This window comes from Eptatretus burgeri, chromosome 4, assembly GCF_056783735.1.
Source record: "Eptatretus burgeri isolate ZD-2024b chromosome 4, Ebu_testis_v1, whole genome shotgun sequence".
Lineage (NCBI taxonomy): Eukaryota > Metazoa > Chordata > Myxini > Myxiniformes > Myxinidae > Eptatretus > Eptatretus burgeri.
In genome coordinates this window covers 4863502-4876790 of record NC_140964.1, presented here as the reverse complement: position 1 = coordinate 4876790, position 13289 = coordinate 4863502, and the positions used below count along the sequence as shown (strand labels likewise).

The 13289-nt window shown below is 44.5% G+C and overlaps 1 protein-coding gene across 1 annotated transcript in view; it reads right to left on the bottom strand.

Annotated features, from left to right (window-relative positions):
• Window positions 1-1337: 1337 nt before the first annotated feature.
• LOC147027379 (toll-like receptor 2) overlaps window positions 1338-13289 on the bottom strand; it is a 41746-nt gene continuing 29794 nt past the window's right edge. Inside the window, exon 2 of the mRNA XM_085876726.1 lies at window positions 1338-7541. Coding sequence (XP_085732852.1) covers window positions 5113-7536 — 2424 coding nt within the window. The 5' untranslated portion in view covers window positions 7537-7541 and the 3' untranslated portion in view covers window positions 1338-5112. The remainder of the gene's footprint in view (window positions 7542-13289) is intronic.

Genomic DNA, 13289 nt, shown 5'->3' with positions numbered 1-13289 from the left:
GAAATGAGCTGCGTTCATCCCATTTATGAGTCCCAGATGAGGGGAGACCAAACATCGGATCAAAAGAGGCTCTAACAAAATTGAGCTCCCCCATTTGTCCATAGCGGTCGTAGCCATGCTCCGCCATGCCTCAAAGGCGAAAACGGCTCCATCACTCACGAACAGGATCACGCATTGGAGCTCCAACCTTTACATGGAGCCGTGGTTTCTGAAGGCACTCTCTTGACCTGAACGTGCGCTGGTCTTCATTCAGACGTAGAATCCTCGGGAAATCCCTGCACTACCTGTCGGTCCTCAAGCGAGCTGCAGTTCATGTTTATGCTTTGAATTATGCCTCAAAATAACCCGACCTTAATCTCCTCCGCGTTCTTCGAGGCTGTGGTGAGTGTTGGATGAGTAGGTGACAGTTGAGGTTGTTGTAGAGTAGGAGCACATTGTGGCGTTGTGAAGAAGAGGTGGAATTTCCTTGCCACGAGATTGTGAGTAATGGTTGCGTTTGTAATGGAAATGTAAACGTGGGCTGTTGCAGGGATTTTTAGGGGTCATATGAAGTGGTTGTGGTGAGCATGGTATCATTTGGTGAGCGGAATAAGGGTCTGAGGTGAAATGGTGGTTGAGAATTGGCGCACAGTTTTGAATGGAAAATTGGCTCTCAAATGCAAACGAGGAGCTCGAGGTGTTCTTAATTGGTTACTATTAGTCAATTGATTTGCGTGCGTGCTTGCATGTTTCCCGTGAGAGAAAGGGGTGCAGCAAAAGAGTGGAAGAACTCCAAGGATTGAATATGAGAGGTATAAGAAGTCTAACTGAAGGAGTCTCACGCAACACATCTTTTCCCTTTACCCACAAGACATATGGAAAGGACTAACCAATACACATACTATTAAAATAACTGCCTTGGGATCACTGTATATTGTGTGCCATTGCCTTCGAGGCATGCAGTTTTACAGAAGCACAACTTGTTCGTCTTTCGGCTGCTCCCATTAGGGGTCGCCACAGCGGATCATTCGTTATGATCCGCATACTGATTTGGCATATGTTTTACGCCGGATGCCCTTCCTGACGCAACCCTGGTCGCCTCTTACGACACAGGGATAAGGCTTGGGTTTCGGCATGATTCCGGGCTGCATATTATATTGGTGCGAATTCGCGCCCGCCAGCGTGCGAACGGCCACGTAACTCGAATCGCAGCACGGCGCCCACCGGACAGACAATTCAGTCGTGACCCTCTCGGAACAACGCCGGGAGCTAGTCACGGGTTGGGGTTTAACCTCACCACGACCGTGCCAATTGCCCACCCGCGCAGGATAGGGTTGCTCGCCAAATACGATCTACCTAAGTACCTGCGCGGATGGTCGACTGGGCGATCGTACCACGCCACAGGCCGACTCCGGACACGAACCGCTTAAGCGGTCCGTTCCGTGCTACAGTGATAACCGAGCCGTGTTATCGTCGGCCTCGACGGTTCCGATTAATTACCGGGATGTTGCACCCACTGCGAACCCCTTACGTGAAGCAAGATGGAGGGTCGATAAAAAAGGAAAAGAGACGAAGCAGAGTGGGAACAGTTCAATAAGCAAGCATTTTTATTCACACACACACAGGCAAGCACGTATATACAGCCATACAGTAATGAAAAAAATGCACATATAGCAATTAAAACAAAAGAAACGATGCAGAGCTACAACCGAATATGCGTACACACGGCAACACTTAAAACAATACTACTTGAGCCAGACTGTCGCCACCCACGGACATTCACACAAAAACCCCAAAGAAAAGAAAGAAAGAAGTCGCGACTTCCCTTTTATGGCTGGTGAACCTCTCCCGCGACCGTCAGCGTGGTCGCGCCTGGCCCTGACCTCTCTCACGGCCGGCGAACCCTCTCCGGCACTCCCCATCCGGACGCACAGGTCCACCTCACTACTGGCGCTCCCGCGTCTCCCGTCCGTGCCTTCGTGACAGGGCCGCTCACCAAGGCGCGGGCACAGGACCTCTTCCTGAAGACCAACTCTCCACAAAAACCAACCGAACCACCAGCCAAGACGAAGAGGAAGAGGCGGAAGAGGCGGAAGATGCGGAAGAGGAGGAAGAGGAAGAGACCAGCTCCAGGACGAAGAGGAAGAAGAAGCGCTCGAAAAAGGAAGCCCTGGCACGCCCGCCCGTGTCTGTCTTTTATCGCGCGGGGTTCCACCCTTCGCCCCGCCCCGTTCTCGGCTCCACCTTTCCTTCGAGAGGGTTCCCGAAAAGGGCGTTCCCTCACGCTCTCCCTCCACCCCGCTCCGTGCGGGGGCCGGGGGAGTCAGTTTTTGGCTCAGGGCCAGAGAATTATTCCCCCAAAAAGAGGCCCCTCCTTTACATGACCTCTGACCTTTGACCTGCATCGTCCCTCCTCCACTCCAAAGCACGGGGAAGTCAAACCGAAGGAACAGGCGGGGAAACCTGCGCATCCTCGCAGTTCCCTCCTTTGCGCCTTTGTTTGCCGTTCGGAAGCGGACGTAGTGGCGAAGATGTAGTAGCGTAGATGGTGGAGATGGCGTGGTTGCAGTGTGGTTGGCGCTGTGATGGGGATGGCATGGTTGTTGAAATGTTGTGTGTTTGAAATAAAAGATATAAAAAGAAAAACGACTGACTCAAAGCGTCGCAGCCCGGATGGATCACATAAATTCCCTCTATACAACGGGTTTGGGCTAACTACATATGTACCTATGGAGATATCTCACCTGAGGGCCCTTATGGTGTAATGTGAATTTCCACAGCCATAACAATATATATATATCTGCTAATGCTGTCTGTCTGTCCCACCCTGAAACACAGAAGTGCTCCTTGGAGAGAAAAAATTATTAGGTTGGCGCTTCAAATTAATCCAAACCTTCAGGAAAATAATCTATCTATAATTCCATCTGTGTGTGTGTGTGTGTGTGTGTGTGTGTGTGTGTGTGTGTGTGTGTGTGTGTGTGTGTGTGTGTGTGTGTGTGTGTGTGTGTGTGTGTGTGACCGCTGTTTCTCGACAACCACTGGTCCAATCTAATTGAAACTTGCCAGGTATATTGCTGGGGCCCTGTGGATGTGCCTTTTTAAGGGTTTGATATTAATCGGACAAGTGCTTCCCAAGTTATGGCCATTTATTTACCAACCAATGACAGGACACGGTGCTGCGTAGGCGTAGCCCATGGGGAAGAGAACCTCAGCGCGTTCCCCCATTATGGGTTACAACGTACGGACTTCCGGATAGTAATGACTTAGTGTATTCTAATAATTTTTCGATTTCTTATGCACATTTATAGATAAACACAATGCCCCAATCCAGTCGTCGTTTATGAGAGCGAAGGAATGGCCTGTGTGGTTGTTTGACAGTTTTTATTTTTTTGGTTTTTAAAATTTTTTTGCACGTACGGCCACGCACGTAGGAACGCGTACGGGCACGCGAGAGCGAAGGAATGGTCTGGTGGTTGTCGTTTCTCGCTCGCGGTTTGAAAGTATTTTTGGGTGGGGGGTTGCATGTACGGCCATGCACGTACAGGCACACACATACAGCCTCGTACGTACGGGCACGTGAGAGCGAAGGAACGGCCTGTGTAGTTGTTGTTTCTGGCTCGTGGTTTGAAAGTTTTTTTTGTTTGTTTTTTTGCACGTACGGGCACGTACTCGTATTATAATAAACAGTTGTACACAAGAGATTGCATCTTCACACATATTAAGTCGAGAAAGTGCAGCCTTTATAACCGAGAACTTCCCCAGTATATGGATTGGATGTGGTGGGGCAGCCCCCTGACCTCCAGGGACTCCCGATGTGAGCCTATAGACTTCTTCTTGTGTGGATAGGTAAAGGATCGTTTTCGAAACCTCTGTTGCTGACATTGAAATACTTTGTGCAAGGATGACCATTTGCATCAGCAGTGTAATGAGAGAGATGTTGGCATCCACGTGGATGATCGCTTGGATATGCAACATGCCACAAAAGCTGCACATGTTGAGGTGTACTAAGGAGCACAAGAAACTTTATGAATTATGTGACAAAATGCAAAAAAAACGGATCATTGTATCTTTTTTGATGTTTTAAATTGAATTTTAAACACCAGAACAATTCTTTGTGGACAGCGTGAACTTTATTTCGAAGCAAAAAATTGCCTACATATTATCCATGTTTAGTTCACATCATCAAATTTTTTTGAATGAATCAATCAGTCGTTACTCATTTTACTCTCTTCTTTTCTTTAAGCATTTGGTGCATACAATTACAACACAAGACATTCTGATTGATCATCCCATTTTTGAGCTGTTTCAACAAGCACAACAACAAAAGGCTTCCTTTTTATTTATTATCTTGCCAAAACGAAGTTTTTGCAAGATATGTGAGTCAGCTTGTATGTTTTTTTTTGTTTTGTTTATTTGTTTGTCTGTAATCACGTATAAAAAATTCTGCAGAGCACAGTTGTCATTGGAAATTTTTGTAACTTCGCATATCAGAGGCCTATAGAGGTCCCTTTCAGTGCACAAAATTTTTAAGGTCAAGGTCAAAGGTCAAGGTCACTTTGTCGCAAATCAGGGGAGTCGACGAAACCCTTATTTTTTGAGTAATTTTGATCGGATCGTCTTCAAACTTCATTGCAATATAGTTCATGGTCTGGCGCTCAGCTGATTCATTTTTGGTGGCGATTGGCCTTGACCTTCATGGTTAGCACCTGAGGTCAAACATATTTGACCCCAAGGTCAAATTTTCAAGTTTTATGAACCATATCGTGTAGTACCTCAAATTGAACACCTCGATGAGTGCTTTCTAGATATGTCAAGCTTGAGACATTATGACGTCATTTGGTGACGTTATGAGCCAAACGCATATTTTTCATGGTTACTCTGTAGAACGATTCTCATTGGAATCTCTCGTAGGCAGATATTCCTCAAGGAGTCGCTCCTGGTGGATAGCAGCTCTGTTCACCTCAGTGTGACCTTAAAGAAGTCACACGTGGTCACCTTTTGGCAAGATACGGGTCACCCTGCGGGTGACATTGGTTTATTTTATTTATTTTTCTGTTGGAGTATTTTTACCACGAGCTTCTGCTGGTTGACTGTGTTAATTAAAAGTGCACCAAATAACAAAGAAAACATGTATCAAGCTGAACTCGTCATTGCGCTTCCAAGATCCGCTTTTACCAAAGCCACAAGGTTGCGCCAAAAGATGGAACGCTTTGACTCCTCACTGGGCCAGGCCAAGTAGGTTTTCTTCCCGAGGAGACTGCGGAGCTTGCAGAACTTATTTGGGACAGAGGATGTGGGTAGCGGTTCAAGCAACAACAGAATCAAAGAGTCCTGTCGCTCACTCATTGTACGATGCTGTGCAAAGTACAGCTCGTAATGGCACCACTCGCTGTTGACGAAGTTGTGTGAGAGCACAAGGATGACCTTGGAACTTTGCTCGATACACTGAATGATGTTGTCGACAATCCACTCCCCTGGTGTGAAGTCTCTCTCGTGAATACAAATCCTAAGTTCTGGTTCCAAAGATTCCAACGTGGGCAAGAGACAGGTGTTAACCCAGGCTGAGTCATTGTGGCTATATGAGATGAAGGCATGGTAGCGGAATATCTGATCGGAGTCGAGCTTCTTGTAACCCCGGCGTTTTGCCCATATCCACAAAAAGCCCATTCGTATGAACCATACGGCATCGAAGTAGTACCCTAATCCCACAATGAGGGCACCGGTAATGCTCGTTATCAGTGTTGTGACAGCAACAAGAAGTCGAGTGTCACATTGCACAAGATGTGGATTGAAGTGCTCAAGAGTTTTGCCAGCTAGATTTTCTGGATAATTACATTGATATCGTTCTGGCCAGCCAACAAGGACTTTCTTATCAAAGGTGGTTCGGAACCAATAGAGCTCACAAGTGCAGAGGTATGGGTTGTACCCCAACTTTAAAGAGCTAATATTCTTCAGATGCCCAAATGAACCTTTAGTCACCACACTAACACTGTTATTTTCAAGGTTCAAATTGCAGAGTGATGGAGCAGTCAGTTTAGGTGATATCATTTTGATGATGTTGCCTTGAAGGTAGAGCTCTTTTATGGACGGCAAATGTGAGAGAAATGAATGATCAAAGATTGCGAGTTGAGTACAAGACATGTCAAGAATGTGGAGATCAGGTGAATGGCAAATGGGCCCGCTGAGAGGGGCATAATTTTGGCTCAAATTAAGGGAGTGCAGGGTAGAGGGCCAGTTACAATGGGAGAAATCATGGATCACATTATAACTAAGATCGATGTGATAAATACTCGGCATGAGATGTAGTTGTTTCGATATCCTGTTTAAATCCGAGAACTTGTTGTTACTGAGGATAAGGTGAGTGGTATCTGGAAGTACAGTGGTGTAATGGCATTCTTTCCACCAAAGGCCTTCTGCGATCAATAAATTATCTGATAGATCAATGATCTTTAAATGACGGATGTGCATCAGATTGCACGGCACTGAGTTTAATCGTGTGTCTGATATTTTCAAATGGTTGACATTTTGAAAGAGTGTGAAGTTTATGAATTTCAGAGGATTTGCAAAATTTACATAATGAATGTTGTCAATTATGAGTTCTTGAAGTGGTGGACATCGTTTTATCCCAGGTACTCCTCTGAAAACAATTGCACTTCTATCGTGGTAGGTACTTCTGATTAGGCCAAAACGTGTAATTGATGACAGGTAAATGTTCTTAATTAGATTTTCAGCCAGAACATCTGTCAAGTGGAAATCGATCAATGTGAGATTTTGCAGGTGTTTGCATCGAGTTAACCCATAAAATATATCAGTGGTTACATTTTGAAGTAACTTTTGAAATACATTCTCGAGAATCATCTCAGTTACAGAACTATTTGCTAGATCAGTAAGTATTTCAAACAAGAATATCGGGTCGGAATCGAGAGAGATGTTTGAAACAAAGCGCTGCAGTCCATGGAAAAATGCAAGAGCTCCTGAAGAGTAGTTTCTGAGAGGTCCTCCTGAGTTCAGCCGAAGTTCCTGCAGCGGAGCTTTTGCAATGTTTAAGAAATCTTGGGATTGCAGGGTCACAGCATTTGGGGAACCAATCTCCAGATACCGTAACTGTGTTAAAGCCCTCATGCCTCGTCCAAGGTAAAACGAGTTGTAAACATTTCCGGAGATGTCGAGGTGATGTAGGTGCACAAGTGGTTGGAGGACCTTATCAGGAATTGCGGACAATTTGTTATCGTGAACATCCAGTTCTTGTAGGTGTGGTGTATCAATGAAAACCTTTGGGTGCAGATACTTGATTTTGTTGGAAGCTAACAGGAGAACATGCAACCCTCCATATCCTCTGAAGCTCCCGGCCGGTATTTCCTGGAGGAGGTTGTGTGAAAGATCAAGCCTTTGTAATCCAGTGGGTAGTCCTTCAGGTACTGATGACAATCTCAATTTTGAGCAATCAGCAGTCAGGCCATCATGGCTGATGTGACAGTTCACCTTGCTTGTCTTTCCAGATGTTCTCCACATCAGTGGCATAAGGAATAGAGTTCTGAGCAGCAGATCTGCTGCCATCACGGCTGACAAAATGAAGCAAAGGTTATTGGGAAATACTTTGTTTTGATGATAATTTATTCATTGTATTTCCTGTGTGGTACAAAACAGTATTTTTAAACAATAAACTCTTCAGTTGAAATTATCAGGACCATCCTATGTTTTAATCAAGCTAGAATTATTTCTTGAAAGGTCAAACAAGTTGGAACATTTGATCATTCCTTAACATTCATTGAGGAGGCTGTACCTGTATTATATTCAGTACAAAGCCATTCGTAGATATGATTGTACCTTTTCATAAACCACATGGACATATAGCAGATGGAATTAAACCGGTTGACCTCACCGCGGCCCTTGGGTTAGATAACAATCTTGTGTTTATGGGTACGAGAAACACCTGCTCCTTACAGGTGCAGCTGGGGGGGTAGGGGGGGTCACACGTATGTGCATGTGTGCACCATTCTACATAGTTGAGTTCCATTTTTTGCATTAAAAGTCCTCTTCGCTTAATTCTACCTTTTCACACTCGTTTAGCCTGGATGCGACTATATTTATTATTTTTACTATTGATATTGATGTTGTTAATGTTATTGTCATTGTTAATACTAGTGCGGCCTGTACGTGCGTGCCCGTACGTGTGTGCCCGTACGTGCGTGGCCGTACATACGAGGCTGTACGTGCGTGCCCGTAATTGCATGCCCATACGTGCATGGCCATACATGAAAAAAATAATAATAATAAATATTTTTGAAAAGAAGAAGAATTGTGACATCAATTGGGATGTCATAGCACCGCGCCCTGTCATTGGTTTGGTAAATAAATGGCCGTAACTTGGGAAGCACTTGTCTGATTAATATCAAACCTTGAAAAGGCACATCCACAGGGCCCCAGCACCCCATCAATATACTTGCCAAGTTTAAATTAGATCATACCAGTAGTTGTCGAGAAATAGCAGTCACAGACAGACAGACAGACAGACAGACACACAGAGATTGGTGGAATTACAGATAGATAATACGTATTGTTGCGGAAATGGCACTTAGTGTGTTATTAAATATAGGATTAGCCCAGATCCCCCATTAAATGCATGTTTAGCCAGGTTGCTCGGTAAATGGACGTTACATGTGTGTCGGGAGGTGTAAGAGGCTGTTTATTGTTCGTACATTGGTAGTGGATCAAGAGGTTCTTCTTCTTCCTTCCTCTCTCCGGACAATAGCCCCCGCCCAGTGCTCTGAGGGGGAGTGGCCTAGAGAAAGAGGAAGTGAAACTGAGAGGCGACAAGCGCCGAGAAAGAGGAAGTGAATTAGAGAGGCAACGAGCGCCGAGAAAGAGGGAGTGGCATAGAGAAGCGAGCGCCGGGAAGAGAAGGTGGAACTGAGAGCACCAAGGTCAGTCTGCGATTGGCAGAAGGTGGGACTGAAGGTGGGACGCCTCGACACGCCCGATCGGCTTTCGTGAGGAGCGAGCCAAAAGAAAGGCAGGGAAAGGACTGCATGAGGTCTGTCTCCCCTCGGCTAGATGAAAAACGACTAGTGGGAGTCATGATCTGCTGTGTAAGTGATGGCTGTGTCTGTCTGCGATCTGCTTCGTGAAAGAGGCAGGAGAGACGACTAGTGGGAGTCGGCGATCGACTTTTATGAGGAGGACATTGACAGGTTCATCCGGAGTCCAGTGACGGAGCCCCTGACTGTCCCTACTCACCTCACGGCTCGACGACGTCTTGGAATCTCACGGACCCAGCCTACGGAGCCCAACACCTTGATTTGGCCTGATCTGGTGAACAGGCCAGGCCTGGACTTGTATACTGGACCTTGTGAGAAACCAGCTGAAACCCACTATCGATCTGACGGTCTTGTGCCGTCGACCTTACACAGGGTCAGAACGTGCGGAGGCTGCGTGTGCAAGCAGTGCCAGGAGAAGGAGGACGAGCGCCATTTTGCCACGCCGCGTGCTCGAGCTTGGGTGCTCGAATCCGTGGACATCGACTTGTCAGGAGCCACATTCGGGCCTTTGACACTTTCTTCTCGTTCATGAAGCATCACCAAGTACTCTCTGTCTTGTCTGCATGCTGTCCATGTCTTGTCTGCCTGTTGTTTCAGGTTTATCTCGTTAGGGTCCCCTTCAAAACCCGTAATCCGTAGCTCCCTAGTTAAGAACGGGTTATAGATTAATTATAACATTGTCGTGAATGCTTTGCTTGTGTTGTGTTCCCCGATGTGTCCCCAATAAATCTGGCTGATTCGTATGAAGTTGCCGCTTTGAATTAATTCGTGCTGCGCCGAGGAACGATCCGCTCATTTTGGATATAAAAACCAAAATGGTTACAGACTGGCAGAATTCGCTCGGTATCTGACAAAACTAGTCTGCAACCGGAGTCTATTTCCCTGACTGGTAAGGTCCAGGTGTACGTTGGTATCGCGATTCGAGGCGCGCGACCCGAGGCCTGTGCCGAACCAGCCAGCGTTATAACCCCGGAGACGGCGGTGGTTGAGTGACGCCGAATATGTAACATTTCGCTGTCGATAGAAGGGTGCGAAAACCCAAACTGGTTACGGATAGTGATTTACATCACTCGTCCGAACCCCCCCCCCCCCCAAATCTTTAACAGTATATATGCCATTATTATCTCACAGAATTGATGAATTTGTGGTTGTAATAATTTTTACCTCCGATAGGTGTGTGGACCATTGACTCAGCCTTTTCACCGTCTGCATTATGTATGTTCAATTTTCTCCAAGTTCCCCCTCAGGTGATTATTAAACAATGCCTGCAGCCATTAGGAATGGGGTCTTGCATCAAATAAAGGTCACAATTGGGCCATTAGTGTGTCGGGGGCAATATAATTTGTCACACTTTGAACCATGCCTGGGAGAAATCATATGTGAGGCCTCAAGATATAACTTAAGTTACAAGCAATCCATATACAGTCCATGTATAATCTGATGGCGAGAAAAATTGGAGGGGCAAAGGGATACATGATTCATGCATAAAGATTAATTTAAGCATATTCAGTAGCTAAAGACAATCCCAACCTCCCTCGAGGCCGAGCTGGTTGTCTGTTAGTCTGTGTGGGATGCAATAAACCAAGCATAGAATGCTTCAAGGACATGGGGTTTCCTCCAAATTTATTTCAGGTTCGTGTTAAACAACAGGAACAACTGTTCAAAAATGTAATCATACACTGGAAAGAATCAACGGAACAGCTTGTGTTTATAACAATGTTTACTTCCAGACGGTGTTCCCCATGAAATACACCACGATAAGCTATTTATACACCTTCACATGGTGTTTTTCCAAGGCATAAAAACCTGTGGGGGAGGGTGGAGGAGGGGGAGGGGGGATGAAGGTACTACAACCTCTGTTGTGCGACTCCTTGTCCCCCTGGAAAGTTTGTAGAGATTGGAAAAGAAATGATCAAATACATCGCAGTCAAACAGATAGACACCAAATTGCATATTTTAATATGATTTCGTGTACTCAGGAGATTATTATCAGGAAACCCTCAAATATTGCGGATTATAATACTGCGGGTTTCAAGCAATCGCGGACAACCTTTTGTATTCTGATTCCATTATCGCGGGATTTCATTTCGACCGATTATGGTATTTGAGCTGAGATTAGTCATCGTTTGCATCCTGTGCGTGTACAATTACCTCCCATTACAAGTTGTTGATGTTGTTTCTCGTGCACCCTTTTTATGGCACCAAAACTTAAAGTGATGGACAAAGTTAATTTGCCAAAAGGCAGTGAAAGGTTACGACATTGGGCGAAAAGATCAAGTTGTTAGATCGGTTGGCTCAATGTACAAAATGCATCATCTCTGGGGCGCTATTACGGGGTCAATGCTTGTAGGTGGAACCTTCCTCATTGTACTCTTTCTCATTACTAAACCTTCATTTTCCTTCAAACCTCATTCCCAAACCTTCACTTTCCGACACCCTTATTCGAACCTCATTCCCAAGCCATTATTTTCCAACACCCGTACTCGAATCTCATTCCGAAACCCTTATTTTCCGACACCCATACTCAAATACCCATTCCCAAACCCTTATTTTCCGACACCCAGACTCGAACCCCTGTTCTCAAGCTTCATTTTCAAATACACATTCTCAACCACAGCTCATTAAACTAATCGAGGCGAAGGTATTTATGCCAGAGCAGGTTTTTTTAACACTGATGAGATGGGATTATTGTGGAAGAGGATGCTGTTCCTCTTACCTTCCTCTCCAAGCAGGAAAGATCAGGGTTCAAGGTACGGCAATTAAGGATCGTGTTAGTTACCCTTCTCCATTGTGGCAATGCTGCAGGTGACTTCATCGTAAAGCTCATGCTTCTTTTCCAATTGCTGAATCGCCTTCCCCACTCCCCTTTCCCCGCTCACCTTTCATCGGGCTCACCCTCACCCCGTTCCACGCTCTCCCCTCTAACATCATCATCATGATCCCAAGCTAAGTCTTGTGTTTTCTATTTACGGCAGAGTACAGTTATGAGTACGTTATGTTCTTACCCTCACCCGTCTTGCTGTTTTGTAACAAATTAAAAAAGGCAAATCTGTTATGTTTTTGTGTATTTTACACTATATTTATTGTACTTACATGTTTATTTCAATATTAACATGCTTTATGTTTATTTTACGTGTTTATTTCAATTGTAATGTGTATATTTCTGGCTGGCATTAATCTTCCTTAATATTTGTGAAGCCCGTGATTTTATTTTTCAAAAATATGTTGATTTCGGAATGTGAAACCTGTCAGAATTGAAGAGTTAAACCATCCGACATGGGAGGAATGAGGATTGCAAAAGAGTTGGAGAGCTTGATGATCACTACTACATCTATTTACAAACTACAGTGTATTGCCTTGCCATAATATTTCAGAGATCAAAGATAACTACAAATAAAATAAATCACTAACAATCTTTTGTTCAGGAAGCCTTTACATTTTATACAGTTAAATGCTCCACAATGCAATGCCACAGCATGTTAAAGTCTAAACTCATCTCTTAGTTGGAGATTTTAATAAAATACAATTAAAAGATGCAGAATGGAAGAGAACACACGATGGACATAATGTCCACAATAAGAAGAGACAGCCTATATCGACAAAAAACGAACACCAATTAGGATTCAGGAAACAAGTAAATCGGAATAAACAAATAAATAAATATTTAAAAAAATAAAGCTTTAAAGGTTAAAATTATGGGATATATATTTTTACAAGCTTTTTTCCCTACAAGTTGGTAATAATATCAGTAACTGTGAGGAAGTGGGTTTGCATAAATGCGATGGAGATTTCCGATTTTCCCTTGTCTGTTTGAAGGAAAAAGTAATGGGACAAATGCTGCAGAGGCTGCAAAATGTAAATCTTAAGTATCGGTGACTTAGAGGATGCATGTGTCAACGTTGGGTGTTGAGGAAGTAAACACATAGACATAGTCAGACAAATTATCCACTGACTCATTCACTAAAGTTTTTATTTTTATTTTAGAAAAACAAAAACAATCAAACTTGCTGGATATGGAAAGATTATATCAAACGATTTACAGCTCGAATCTGTCAGAACTCAACGATAACTTCACAAGAAGCCTTGGAAATGAGAAATAGACTTCACAATGAAAAGGACTTTTCAACACCGTATGGATTGGATGTGGTGGGGCAGCCCCCTGACCTCCAGGGACTCCCGATGTGGACCGTTACACTTCTTCTTGTGTGGAATTGTAAAGGATCGTTTTCGAAACCTCTGTTGCTGACATTGAAATACTTTGTGCAAGGATGA